A 12,943-nucleotide genomic window follows, 5' to 3' on the forward strand; every position below is an offset into this window, starting at 1 on the left:
CCCCTTGGTGACTTTGAATTCACTTATTAGCCCAGGCTCCATGGAACATGCAGAGATCCATCTCTAGCTGTCAGTTCTAAGTCCACAGGAGGGGACAGAACCCTTGAGTAAGAATGATGTTCTTAAGAGCCAAGAGATAGAATTGAATTTTTATTCATAACAAATAAATTTTTACAACAAAACAGGATTAACATGAATAAAAATATTAAAAATATTTGAAAGTGAAAAATAGTAACAAGAACATATAAATATGAAACAACAAAAAGAAAACTTCAATTAAAATCATAACAAAAATATTTCTAAACAGCATATTCTTAACGAACATTTAGAAGCACAGATGTATTGCTGTTTCTCCTCTAGCACACATAATGAAAGGCCGTCCCCCAAGTTGTCTCTCAAGTGCTGTTTTCTGAAGAAGAAAGTAAGACCTCAATCAGTCAGGCTGGCTTAGTGTTATATAAATTTAGGGTCTCTAAGAAATGACAAATTAACTCTGAGGAAGAATACTCATTCAAAAAATGTTGTTACCATTCAGGATGTTGGTCATTAGGGAATCCTGAGAAAGCAACTTATTCTTCAGGAAGCTCTCTTACTGGGGTGTGTCCAATTCCAGCTCTCTTGAACTTTCTGAGATCTGGGAGAGGAAGGCAGTTTTTCAGACACTGATTTGGTGGGGAAATGCAAGCCAGCTGTCAGAATGCTGCCTTCTACCAATTCAGTTCTATTGGACAATCGACATGGACCTTTTAACTGATATCATTGTTGCTAACTCTTTGGGAAGGGCAAAATCTCCAGCAAGCCTCACAGTAATGTGGGCTGACAATATGGGACCCAGACTTATACCAGTGCAAACCAAGAACAGGGCAATGGGAAGAGACCTCATTGGGTTGCAGGAAGAAAGGAGACGTCCATATGTCACCAAGGTTAAAGCCAATGACAAGTACTAATTTGACATTTGCACTTGGTTCTTATCCCGGAAAGGTGCTTCCTACACAAGAAGTCACATGACCACAGAGTGTCATTTATTAAAGAACTAAGAACTTGTTCAAAACTCTACATAGAATCCAGTCTATCACTTGGATATGCAATAATGAGGTATGTTATTCATCTGTCACCATTTCTATACTGCAGCTTCAAAAAGAGCAGCAAAATATACTTGCAAAATAATTCCATTTCTGAAAAGTGGTTAACTTCCCGGAATAATTGTGCATAGGCAGAGCAATGAACAATTCCATTGCATGAGGTGGTTGGCTGGTTGTGTAAATTAGAAAGGCGGTAGGAGAAAGCAGAGATGTATCAAATTGGCAAATTTTATCAGATATTGTTAAGCTAACACAGCTGCTTGTCCCTACCTGATGATGCTGGGTCTGGACATTGCTGGTCTTTATCTTTCTTGTTGAAGTCAACCAAATATTTCTGGTTCAGTGCACAATCAAGATGGACCTCCTTGCTCCCCTGCTTCAGTGGGACCAACTTCTTCCTACATGTGTTCTCCATCAGGAGCTGGCTGAGCAGGTTTCTGGAAGTACAGTCTGCATAGTAAGATCATGCTGCCCCTTTCTCCCATTCCTACTCCCAAGTCCCACTAATTCTACCAGGTCCCAGATACCCATGAATACTAAATAAAATACATCTCAATACTTTTAAGGCTGCTGCACAAACCACAAACAGTTAATTCTGGGGAAGAATAAATTGTGTCTTTGGCTCGAGCACCAATTAGTGTCCACATCTCTCAAAAAGAACATGGATCTACAACTATCCATGAAAGCCCAATGCATGGGGGCAACATCAATTAGTAGTGGGCAAACACCCTCAAAGGAGGTCAGTAGAACCAAGAGAAGGTCATGCTAACCATGTGGTCCACGCACTGAGTGTTGTAAAACCTGGTATGACACCATAGGTCCAGGTCAGCCTAATAACCTTCTGCTGACTTCAATCAGTACTGTTCTATCTGGAGCCTTCTGTAGAAGCCTAGACAATCCTGGGATGAGTAACAGTCTTTGATGGAACTGAAAACTGAGTCCTAATGACCCTGGCACACTGATGTGTAAACAGCACAAGAGATAGAATCATAGCTGAAGACCGTCCAATCCAGAACAAAGAAAGTCAGAAATGGCCATTCCACAGGTGATAGCCTTTCTGACCAGGACTTACCTAGAGAAGGTAATCTCCTTCTTCAGCTTATGGTTGTTCTCATGGATCTCAGTGTTCTCCATCTCTAAGTTGTGCAGAATTGACATGACCTCCTCCTCCATTCTCTCCAGGTCTTCATAATATGGATTTGTCCTGAAGTAGGGCCTGGCCCCAAATGATAGAATACAATGAACATCAGCATTTAGGAATATATGAACTCAGGGTGGGTCCTGTACTACCCCAGTCCTGGAAGGACACCTTCTGAATTCTACATATTGGGATCTTCTTCAGCTTCAGAAACGTGTTTTTCTGCGTCCAGGACACCAGAAGCTCGGCATCCAGAGGGAGGGTTCCCTGGCTCCCTTTGTTCAATCAGGAGGAAATCTGCAGTCACGCCAGTAAGCTATCAAGAGCCTAGGCCACACCTCTCCATGCTCCCCCACCCCAACACACCCAGAAACCTGTGATTTCTTTTCTCCTGTCCTGATAACAGACCATATATCACCACAAAATAATAATCTGCACAAGGAATACAAATAAACAGACAAACGTGGCCACAGAGGCAAAGAACTGTGCTGTTGACAGTGGGGCTCCCAGAACAAAGCATTCACATCACCATGAAAGTGTTACAGGTAAATACTCAGGCCAAGACATAGACCCCTAGATTCCAGGTGTGGATGGAAATATAAACATATAAAAGTTGTCCATATGCATTTGGATGTATGCACACACAGACTCACAGACTGAGACACACCCACAAAAAAGAGAAATGTAAACAGAGTCAGAGAAAGAGAAAGAGAAATATGGAAACAGAGAGCACTGTGAGAACCAGGAGAAATGCATGCACCATTGCTGTCTCAGAGGGCAAGACACACAGACAATAACAAACAGGCCTGAGCCTGAGACCTTCTAGTCAAGCACTGAGATGAACAGTGTGGGACCAGGCCCCTCAGGCTGCTGCCTGGATCTTCCAGCACTCAGTCCCCTGCCTAGCAAGTACAGAGACTCTCCATAAACTCACTGCAATTACAATCTTGCAAAGCCACCAGCTGTCAAGGGCTTTGCAAATGCACACTGGGCACTCACTCTCCCTGACTTTATCCCTGAATTCTTCATTCAGACCACAAGTTCTGCTTTTCAATAAATGGAAGCAGATGAGTCCATTTTCCATCTCGCTCCTCAGGAAGGGTCAGGTTCTGAATCTCCTCTATATGGGAGGTGAGGTTTAGCACAGGGTGGTTAGGGAGGCACAGCTTTCTAGAACCCAAAACCTTAATAGGATAAGATGAAGGTGACCTTGCAGACCCAGGAATGAAACAAGAGCATTTGGAGTGATTCATACCTGTTGTTCTTGGATCTCTCTGTCAGAAACCTCAGGCGATCTCTCAGGTCATTTCTCTCCTCGGTAATGAGCTGCAGCTCTTTAATCAGCCTCTCCTTTTCATTCTTGGCCTGATTCTTGCTTAGGTCAGTTCCAGGGGAAGATGTTTCTCTCCCAGCCTCTATAGGTAGAAGAACACAAGTGAAGCTGCATGGGGAGAATGCATAGAGTGTACATAGACCACAGTGAGGCCTAAACAGGAGAACAAGCCTGGAACCCAGTGTCACTGCTAGGTGATTGGTCTATGCTTAAGAGGCCTCCTCAGTGGATCTCAGTTCTCCCACTACTCTATAGAGACCAAGAGATGTAAGCAGCCAGGTGTTCCCTATGCCGGACATCACGTGGTTACAGGTACCACGGAGATAGCTTCTCCAGGATCATTATCAGCTGAACAGGGTACAGCTTGGATTCAGGACCCTCACCCCTGTAGCTTCAGAACTCAGATGATAAATTCACCATCCACAAAATTTGAATGATTGGAGACACTCAGATGTCCTACCCTGGTTCTCTGGGCCAACAACTTTGGATTTAAAATGCATTTCTGGGGAGGATATGGTCAACAGACTTATCAATTCCCCTATTTGAACACCAAATGCCCCAGAAGTGCCAATAGGTTACTGGCTGCATCTTGGTCTACACATTCCAAATAGCTTTGGTATTGTAGAAAATGTTTGTAACACACACCTCTAATATATAAACCTAATGATGACCCTGCCAGTTAGAAGAAATCAGAGGAGGTCTAAGAACATAAGGTTATTGCCTGGAGCACAATTCTCCCCCTGTTCCTACTGTCAGATATCCACTGTATTTAAAGAAGCAATGATAGTGAAGTACATTGCTGCCCTGTCTAAACTCAGAAAAGGTGGACCCTCCATGACTCCTGATGGTGTTATTATATCAATGTAACATAACAAATGCACTGTAAAATAAAGGCCAGAAGTTCACAGTATAATAGCATTGGCCTTACCATATCCTCCCAGTGGGGATGGGGAAACTAAAGTTCTGAAATCCTTGACTTTCAGGAATTGTGATATTCATGGAAATTCAATTCCTTTTCAAATGCTCCAGTTGTTGTGGCCCATTGCTAGAAAGGTCAGCTTAAGCCTGCAGCCCCGCTGACAGGAAGCTCAAATTATAGTGCCCAGAACTTACTCGACATTCCCCAGAAGTGCTGTCTTTGTCCATCATTACTTTGAGACGAAAGGCTAGATTCCTTCACTCTAGTCTCTCCACAATCGACGTTCCCCCTCCCAAAACGCTTGCGAAGACGGGAAAACATGTCTTAGCTTGTAACCGCCAGACTCAGACTGAGAGAAACTAGGGCACTGGTCGTCACTACAACACTGGTGACATCACAGAGGATGCCAAGAACTCTCTAGGAGACAATAGAATGTCCAAGAAGGGACAGCTGATGTCATGGGGAGCAGACTTTGCCTCCCTGCTAATAATCTCCCTGTACTGAGCATAAGCTGAGGGGCCCTTTCCAGGAGACTTTCCCAGGGCAGAGCCACTGGGAATCTCCTCCTTTAAAGCCAAATTTTCCTCCAAGCTTGATTATAAAAAACCTTAGTAATCCCTATGCATCTAAATGAATGTTTCCTTCCATATCTTGCCCAAAAATGTCTCATCCTAACTCAAATTGTCCTCATCCACCAATGTTAGCCATTAAAACTTCCTGAGATTTCACACCAGTTTGATTATGCACTCAAAAGTTCTCCTGTCTCATTATGTACAGGTGCATTAAATCACATCAAGAAATAGTGTGCATGGTAGGTTACAACATGGGTGTGTATTAGGGGAACACTCATGAAGTCATGTGCTTAGCAATCGACAATTGCCAAGAAATTCCTAGGAGAAAGAGTTGACGTCTTTAAGGTGCTAGGAAAAGTGTGGAGACCAGTTGGCAGAGGAAAGCGCAATATTGGAGCCACCAGTGAAGGGAACCTCATGCTGCTTGTGGGGTTCTCCTCTCTGCACCAATGTCGCCAAAGGAGCACTGCTCACAGGCCTGAGTAAGATATACCATGAGCTTCTGTCAGAAAAATAAAATAGTCAAGAGATATAGGGGGTGCACATAAACGTCTAAAATGAGGCTATAAACATCATTAAGTGGATAGAGCAAGGTCCCAGCACCTGTACACTGGGAAATGGCCACCACACCAAACACAAAAGCATCTATCATAGTAAAAAATGAATACTTTATAGAATGCACACACTAACACTGATTGATCACATCCATAGTTCAAATTTTGGGGGCAAATTCATGGCCCTAACTATCTTTCTCTCAACTTATATAGCAAAAAATAAGAAAGAAAGAGAAAAGAAAACGTCAAAACAAAAAGCTCAAGCTTCTCATATGAGGATTGCAGGAAGTGTTATATGGGAGTCAGTTCTGATTAGGCCATTTTAGATAGAACAGTGCATAGTGACCCTTAATGTGATGGGCCCTATATAAAGCTTTTTGCAATATTGGAATTTTAACAAACCTCATCCAGAACATACAGAAGAGGCAAGGATGTGATCACCATGTCCTTGCTCTCTATCAGGTTATTTTTCTGCGTCCTTGATTGTCAGGCATAGAACAGCAACAATCTGAAATACCTGGTAGACATGGAAAAAAGTGGCTAAAACTATAGTTGTGGGTTACACACCTCAACTGTCAAAGGCTAATGCTGTCCTCACAGTCCTTGGAGGCCACTCTTGTAAGCCTATGTATTGGAAAGTGGAAGGAGTTTTATCTGAGCTCAAAGTGAACCTGGCCAGCCAGGGAGAGGGCAACATGTGATACTTGAGACCCTGTCTAAAACCAGCACAGAAACCCACACTTCATTCAAAGCATCATCTATGAATTCTCAATTATCTACCATTCTCTCCCTACCAGTCGTTCAGTTTGGAATGGTAGAAAAAAAACTGGAACTGATCTTTCTATTGTAAGGACCTTGACCTCTCTTTCCTTAGGTCCACATTAAGAGTGCATACAAATGGATATCACCATCTGAACATCTTAGTATTATCTACTCTGTATATGTAGCATAATACTGTGCCTATGACAATCTCAGGCTTTCTTGAATGTTGTTGCTCCATCAAGAAGTGTGATGTACTGAAGCCAATATCCAGGGATCCTTTCAAGGGGTTAGAAGAAAGCCATCATAGATACTCCACTTCTTTGTCCTTAGATTAAATCAAGATGACACAATGTGAACATGTTGGGCTATTTAACCATGCATCTTTCTCCCAACCCCTCTTTTCTGAGGTCAGTCCATGGCAGAATTCATTCCCCACCATCGTAGATATTTCTTTGTATATTTCCACAAGAGCCAGGTTTCTTTTTTTTAATAGAATTAGTTGTAGTCAATCAACTGCTGCCCTATGTGAGAAATGATTAGTATCTATTGTAACTTACCACACTGTATTTGTGTATACAAGTACGTTATTGGAAATCCAGCATTACTGAGGGATTGGAAACCAGCGCTGTGGCCTTGCCTTTCTGTGCCTACTCCTGGCTCACAGGCAGCAGGGGGCAGACCTTGAGGTCCTCTTCAGGGACAGAGTGATGTTGAATGGGCACTGAGCAGGCAGAGAAACACAGCTGAGGCAGCTCCTTTCAGGTATCAAACACATCATCTCCTTCCCATCTTAAGGGCTACTGCTGAGGTCTTGCCCCCACACCTACCTTAATAGCAGCGAATTTGTTACACAGCAGCCAGCTCTTTCCTATTGTTCTGTAATGTGCCTCCACATCATGGATGCCAACAAGAAACTAACAAACAGAAAAAAAAATCCTGACATTGAACTGTGTGGTGCTGGTCACATACCCTGTTATGTTCTGTATGTTATGAGGTTTCTTAATCTTAACAAGTTCCCCAACTATAAACTTCATGAACTTGATAAATGCACTAATTTCTGTTGATCCATTACCATCTGCCGTCACTGTGTTTACAGATGGCTCTAAGACCAAAGATCTAAGACAGATGGCTTATTGGACCAAAGATAAATTTTGGGGACAAGAATCTTCTTTTGGGTCAGTACAACAAAATGAAGTATTAGCAGTAATTAATGTATTGCCGGATTTTACTCATGATGTAAAAATATTATAGCCGAGTCAGCTTATGTTGTAGGAGTAGTACAGAATATTGCAACTGCTGTTGTTTCTACATCTAAGCCTATATTAAATGTTATGCTCACATATTAAAGGACTATTGTTATTTTGAAACTCTAGAATATTCATTACACATATTAGATCACATTCAAAATTGCCAGGATCTTTAACACTCGGCAATCATATGGTAGATCAATTGGTGGAATTTGCTACCCCAGAAGAAAACAGTCATAATCATGCCAATACAGGATATTTGCATATTAAATATAAGGTTCCCTATTCTGAAGCCAAACAAATTATTGCTAATTGTCGTATTTGTAAGCCTTCACTTATAAAATGTATTCCATCTGAAATTAATCCCAGAAGAATGCAACCTAATACATCGTGGCAGATGGATGGAACCCATATTTCTGAGTTTGGTCGCCTTTCATATATACATGTAAGCATAGATAATTTTTCAAAATTTGTATGGGCTACACCATTGCCAGGAGTACGCACTGCTCATGTTATACAGCATCTATTGGAAACTTCTGCTGTTATGGGACCGCCTTCTAAAATTAAAACTGATTATGGACCAACATATATTTCTTATCAATTTAAATAATTTTGTCAACGATATCATATTGTATATATTACTGGAATAGAATACAATCCCCAAGGTAAAATTTTGTTGAAAGAGTTCACCATACCCTGAAATGACAAGTTATAAAATTATAAAGGAGGAAAAGAGATGAATGGAGCCTTACGCAGCCTGAATGGAGTTTGCAGAGCAGTCCCAGCGCTATATTGGCACAAGCATTATATGTTACTAATTTTCTTAATTTACCACGAGGTGAAGTTATATGAAGAGCCGATAGACTCTTTATTGGACTTCTCCCTGAAGGCATGGAACAGACAATATGGATAAAAATTGCAGGAGATGCTGAATGACAGGAAGGGACATTACTGTATGTAGGGGAGAGGGTTTTGTCTCATTACAGGATGGGGGACAATTCTGGTTACCCGGGAGACGGATCCAAGCACAGAATGATAAGAACCACTCCCTACCCTCAGAGGAATCCAGTTAAACCAGCTACATTTTCTCCTGATGGATGTTCTCCGGAGATGAAGGAGGTGTCCTCCATTACTGAGGCCCTGGCTTCTCTTTGTGTCGCCAAACGACAACGGAGAAGGATCGATGCAGTGACAACCCCATTACCTAGGTGAAGCGATTAAGCACTGAAAGGAAAAAATGTTGTCTCCTTCAGGAAAGCCCTTTCCTGCTGAGCACTTATTCTTAGCAATGTGTGCTTTACTCACGGTTTCTTCTGCTGCGGCCAATGCGAGTTATCGGGCTTATATTCCTTATCCACCTTTATTTGAACCTGCTACTTGGGGGGAAACAGATGTGGTTTTATACACCACCCCCAGCATTTTATCAATTCTTTGGAATAGTTTGACTTTTTGAATAGATATGATGGAGCTTTGTATAACTTTCCTTATGCTGAATTAAAGATGCCTATGTGTTTAGGACAGAGACCAAGTCTACAAATGGGTTATCAAAATTGGCGATCACCAGGAATAATTGTTACAGGCTCCAAGATTGACAGCTTTGTGTATAACCAAAATTGGAATAACATTACATTTGTTAGCATTCCAGTATATCCTATTTGTGCTTGGTTTACTTATGTAGGCTTAAAATATCTCCCATGCATTTGGAAATATTGCCCTGGCATGTTTGGAAAAATTATTCAAGATAAATGAATAAATTGGGGTCCTTATGGCCAATTATTAATACATGTTCAGAATGGAATGTTACCACTTGTGATTTGTCAAATGTTACCAGGATGAACTGAGAGGAGAATGAACGCCTTAATGGATGCTTGCTGATGGAATGTGGAGATGGAGGCATTGCTGATAATCGACTGGCCTCTGTGGAAGATCCTACTGCGTTTCAAGCTCATTTGTGGAAGACTGTCACTGCATTAAAAGAAGGTGTGCTTGCTAATGGAAGCTTTTCTGGGCCTGCTCAATCTGCCTCTCAGTATAATTTTACAACATTTAAGAAAGAAAAGCTTACTACTTGTATTCCTATGCCATATTTCTTTTTAATAGGTAGATTTAATTTTAATAATGGATTTCCTTATATTAACTGTCATTTGTATTCATGTATTAATTCATCTGTTCAGTTTAATATGAATCAAGATTCTATTATTATATGCAGCAAAAATATATCTATGGATGCCTGTTAATTTGGGACGTCATTGGTCTCAAGAGCCTCTTAATCATGTGATTATTGTTTTTTGTAATGATCTGCTGAAGAGAAGTAAAAGAATTCTTGGAGTCATTGTAGCGACTATCTTTAGCCTTATTTCTATTGCTACTTTGGCAGCCATTTCCAGCATAGCATTAAAAACATCTATTGAGACAAGCATTTTGTTGAAGACTGGCATAAAGATTCACATGAGTTATGGATAGAGCAAACTAAAATTGATACTAGACTTCAGCATCAAGTAGATGTTTCAAAACAAACAGTAGAATGGCTGGGTCGAAAGATGTTATTTATTGAAAAATATGAGGATTTAAGACATGATTGAAATTCCACTACTTTTGTGTTAATAAATATATGGATAATGATACAGAACATGATTGGAAGTTAATTCAAGCCTATTTAGAAGGTAATGAAAGTGCTACAAAAGTAATTAATGCCTTGAAATATGATGCTCGAATGTCTTTTGGTAAACAGCTAGAAGATACTACCCCTATGGAAATAGCTAAATTATTGGCTGATCAATTGACAGGATTAGATCCCAAGGCTTGGCTTCAAAGGATTTTCCATAGCTTGGGAGGAGCTAGTTTTGCCATAATCTTATGTACATTATGTATTATGTTGCTTTATTTTTACATGATTAAACCCCTACAAAGACTTTTGCTATGTTATGGAAAGTGTTTCTTTTAAAACAAAAGAAAAAAGAAGGAATTGTTAAGACATAGAGATGCAGCTCCCAGGCAGGGTCAAGAAAGGCCTGGTGACAGATTCAAGTAGGGGCTGGAATGCCACCCTGGAGAAGAAAATGTTTTCTCACTTGGCCTTAAGCTATGTTCTGCTGTGTCCTGTTTCTGTGGAAGTGGTTCTAACGCTCTCTTGGTAATGGTGAGTATATTTTGACTATAATAAGATAGGTGATTTGTTATATGAATATTTTGAGAAGAAGCCTTTGTTTATTCGTATTTCTTTGTTTAGTCTTCCCTCAGTTGTTCCTGGTATCCAGGGAATAATGATCTTATGGTATCTTGACAAAATGAAAATTGTAGTAATGCATATTCCTAGCTATATAAGGATTAATAAAGCTTGCAACTGCGTGCAGTTGCTTCTGCCTTTGCTCTGCACCCCCTGTGTCCTGGTGGTATGCGACCATACCCAGGGCCCCCAACTCACTAGACATTGACAATGGGTCACCCCACAAAACACAGAAGCATCTACCTTAGTCAAAAATGGATATTTTATTGAATGCATACACTAACACTGATTGATCACATCCATAGCTAAGATATTATGGGCAGAACTGTGGCCCAAAATACATTCCTCTAAACTTATAAAATGAGAGAAAGAAAGAAAGAAAGAAAGAAAGAAAGAAAGAAAGAAAGAAAGAAAGAAAGAAAGAAAGAGAAACGAAAAAGAAAAAACACAAAAAACTTAAGCTTCTCATAGGAACTTATGCAGGAAGTACTGTCTGGTGATCAGTTCTGATTAGGCCATTTTAGATAGAACAGTGCATAGTGACCCTTAATATGTTGGGTCCTATAGAAAGCTTTCTGCAATATAGGAATTTTAACGAAACTCATACAGAACATAGAGAACAGGAAAGGATGTGATCACCATGTCCTTGCTCTGTATCAGGTTATTTTTCTGTGTCCATGATTGTCAGGCATGGAACAGCAACAATCTGAAATAGCTGGTAGACATGGAAAAACATGGCTAAAACTATAGTTGTGGCTTACACATCTCAACTGTCAAAGGCTAATGCTGTCCTCACAGTCCTTGGAGGCCACTCTTATAAGCCTATCTATTGGAAAGTGGAAGGAGGTTTATCTGAGCTCTAAGTGAACCTGGCCAGCCATGGTGAGAGCAACATGGGATACTTGAGACCCTGTCTAAAACCAGCACAAAACCAACCCTTCATTCAAAGCATCATCTATGTATTCTTATTTCCCATTCTCTCCCTACCAGTCTTTCAGTCTGGAATGGTAGAAAATAACTGGAAATGATCTTTCTATTCTAAGGACCTTGATCTCTCTTTCCTTAGGTCCACTTTAAGAATGCATGCAAGTGGATATGACCATTTGAACAACTTAGTATCATCTACTCAGTATATCTAGCCTAATACTGTGCCTATGACAATCTCAAGCTTCCCTGAGTGTTGCTGACCCAGCAAGAAGTATGAAGTACTGAGGTCAAACCCCAGTGAACCTTTCAAGGGGTTAGAAGAAAGCCTTAAGAGATACTCCACTTCTTTGTCCTTAGATTAAATCACATTGACACAAATGTGAACCTGGTGGACTATTTAACCATACATCTTTCTCCCAACACCACCTTTCTGAGTTCAGGCCATGGCACAATTCATGCCCCACCATCCTAGATATTGAGTTTAGTGATATGTAATTATTATTTAAACCTATGTATTAAATTTAGTCATTTTGTTAATTTTTGTGGTTTTCATAGTCTTCTTTGATTAACTGTCTTAGTTTTGTTAATTATCTCCTGTGTTCTCTGGTATTTTATCCTTCCCTTCAAACTAAAGTATTCCTTTTAGGATCCTCTACAGCGCTGTCTTACTGGTTATACATATTGTGTTAAATTTATTTTTAGTGTGCATTAGTCAGCACAGTAGCTGGGCAGCTGCCTGCCCTCCATGGTATCAGATCTACTTTCCAAACAATAACGCTCAACTCTTACTGACTGTGTAGCATCTTGGCTGCTCTTTGTTCCACTTGGACAGCCCTCAGGACCAGGCTCTCCTCTCTCTTAACCATGGCTGCTGTCCTCTTCCTCTCTCCTCTCCATCATATCTGTTCTTCCTTTATTCTTTGGCAGCTTCTTCTTCCTTCTTCCCTCCTCATGATCCTCTCTAGCAAAGCCCTCAAAACTCACCTCCCCCATCTCTCTGCTGTGCAGCTGTTGGCTGTTGGCTTCTTTATAATCACAGTTCACTGGGAGAAGGGTCAGTTTTGGGGGTTAGCCAGTAGTGAGTTCTACAAATTAGAATTTAAATACAAGCAGAATTAGGCCAATCCACCACAGGGAATTCTTTTGTTTTGGTTTGGCTTAATTTTTCTTTTACCTTTTTACT

The 12,943-nt window shown here is 40.7% G+C and overlaps 1 protein-coding gene across 1 annotated transcript in view; it reads right to left on the minus strand.

Moving 5' to 3' along the window:
- The window catches only part of LOC116886619, a 37,524-nt gene extending 32,469 nt beyond the window's left edge, over positions 1–5,055 (minus strand). Inside the window, 6 exon segments of the mRNA XM_032888126.1 lie at positions 1,353–1,519; positions 2,155–2,350; positions 3,220–3,263; positions 3,476–3,635; positions 3,971–4,055; positions 4,656–5,055. Of these exon segments, the coding sequence (XP_032744017.1) occupies positions 1,353–1,519; positions 2,155–2,350; positions 3,220–3,263; positions 3,476–3,635; positions 3,971–4,055; positions 4,656–4,793 (790 nt within the window). The 5' untranslated portion in view covers positions 4,794–5,055.
- Positions 5,056–12,943: the final 7,888 nt, after the last annotated feature.

Source organism: Rattus rattus, chromosome 17 (genome assembly GCF_011064425.1).
Source record: "Rattus rattus isolate New Zealand chromosome 17, Rrattus_CSIRO_v1, whole genome shotgun sequence".
Classification (NCBI taxonomy): domain Eukaryota; kingdom Metazoa; phylum Chordata; class Mammalia; order Rodentia; family Muridae; genus Rattus; species Rattus rattus.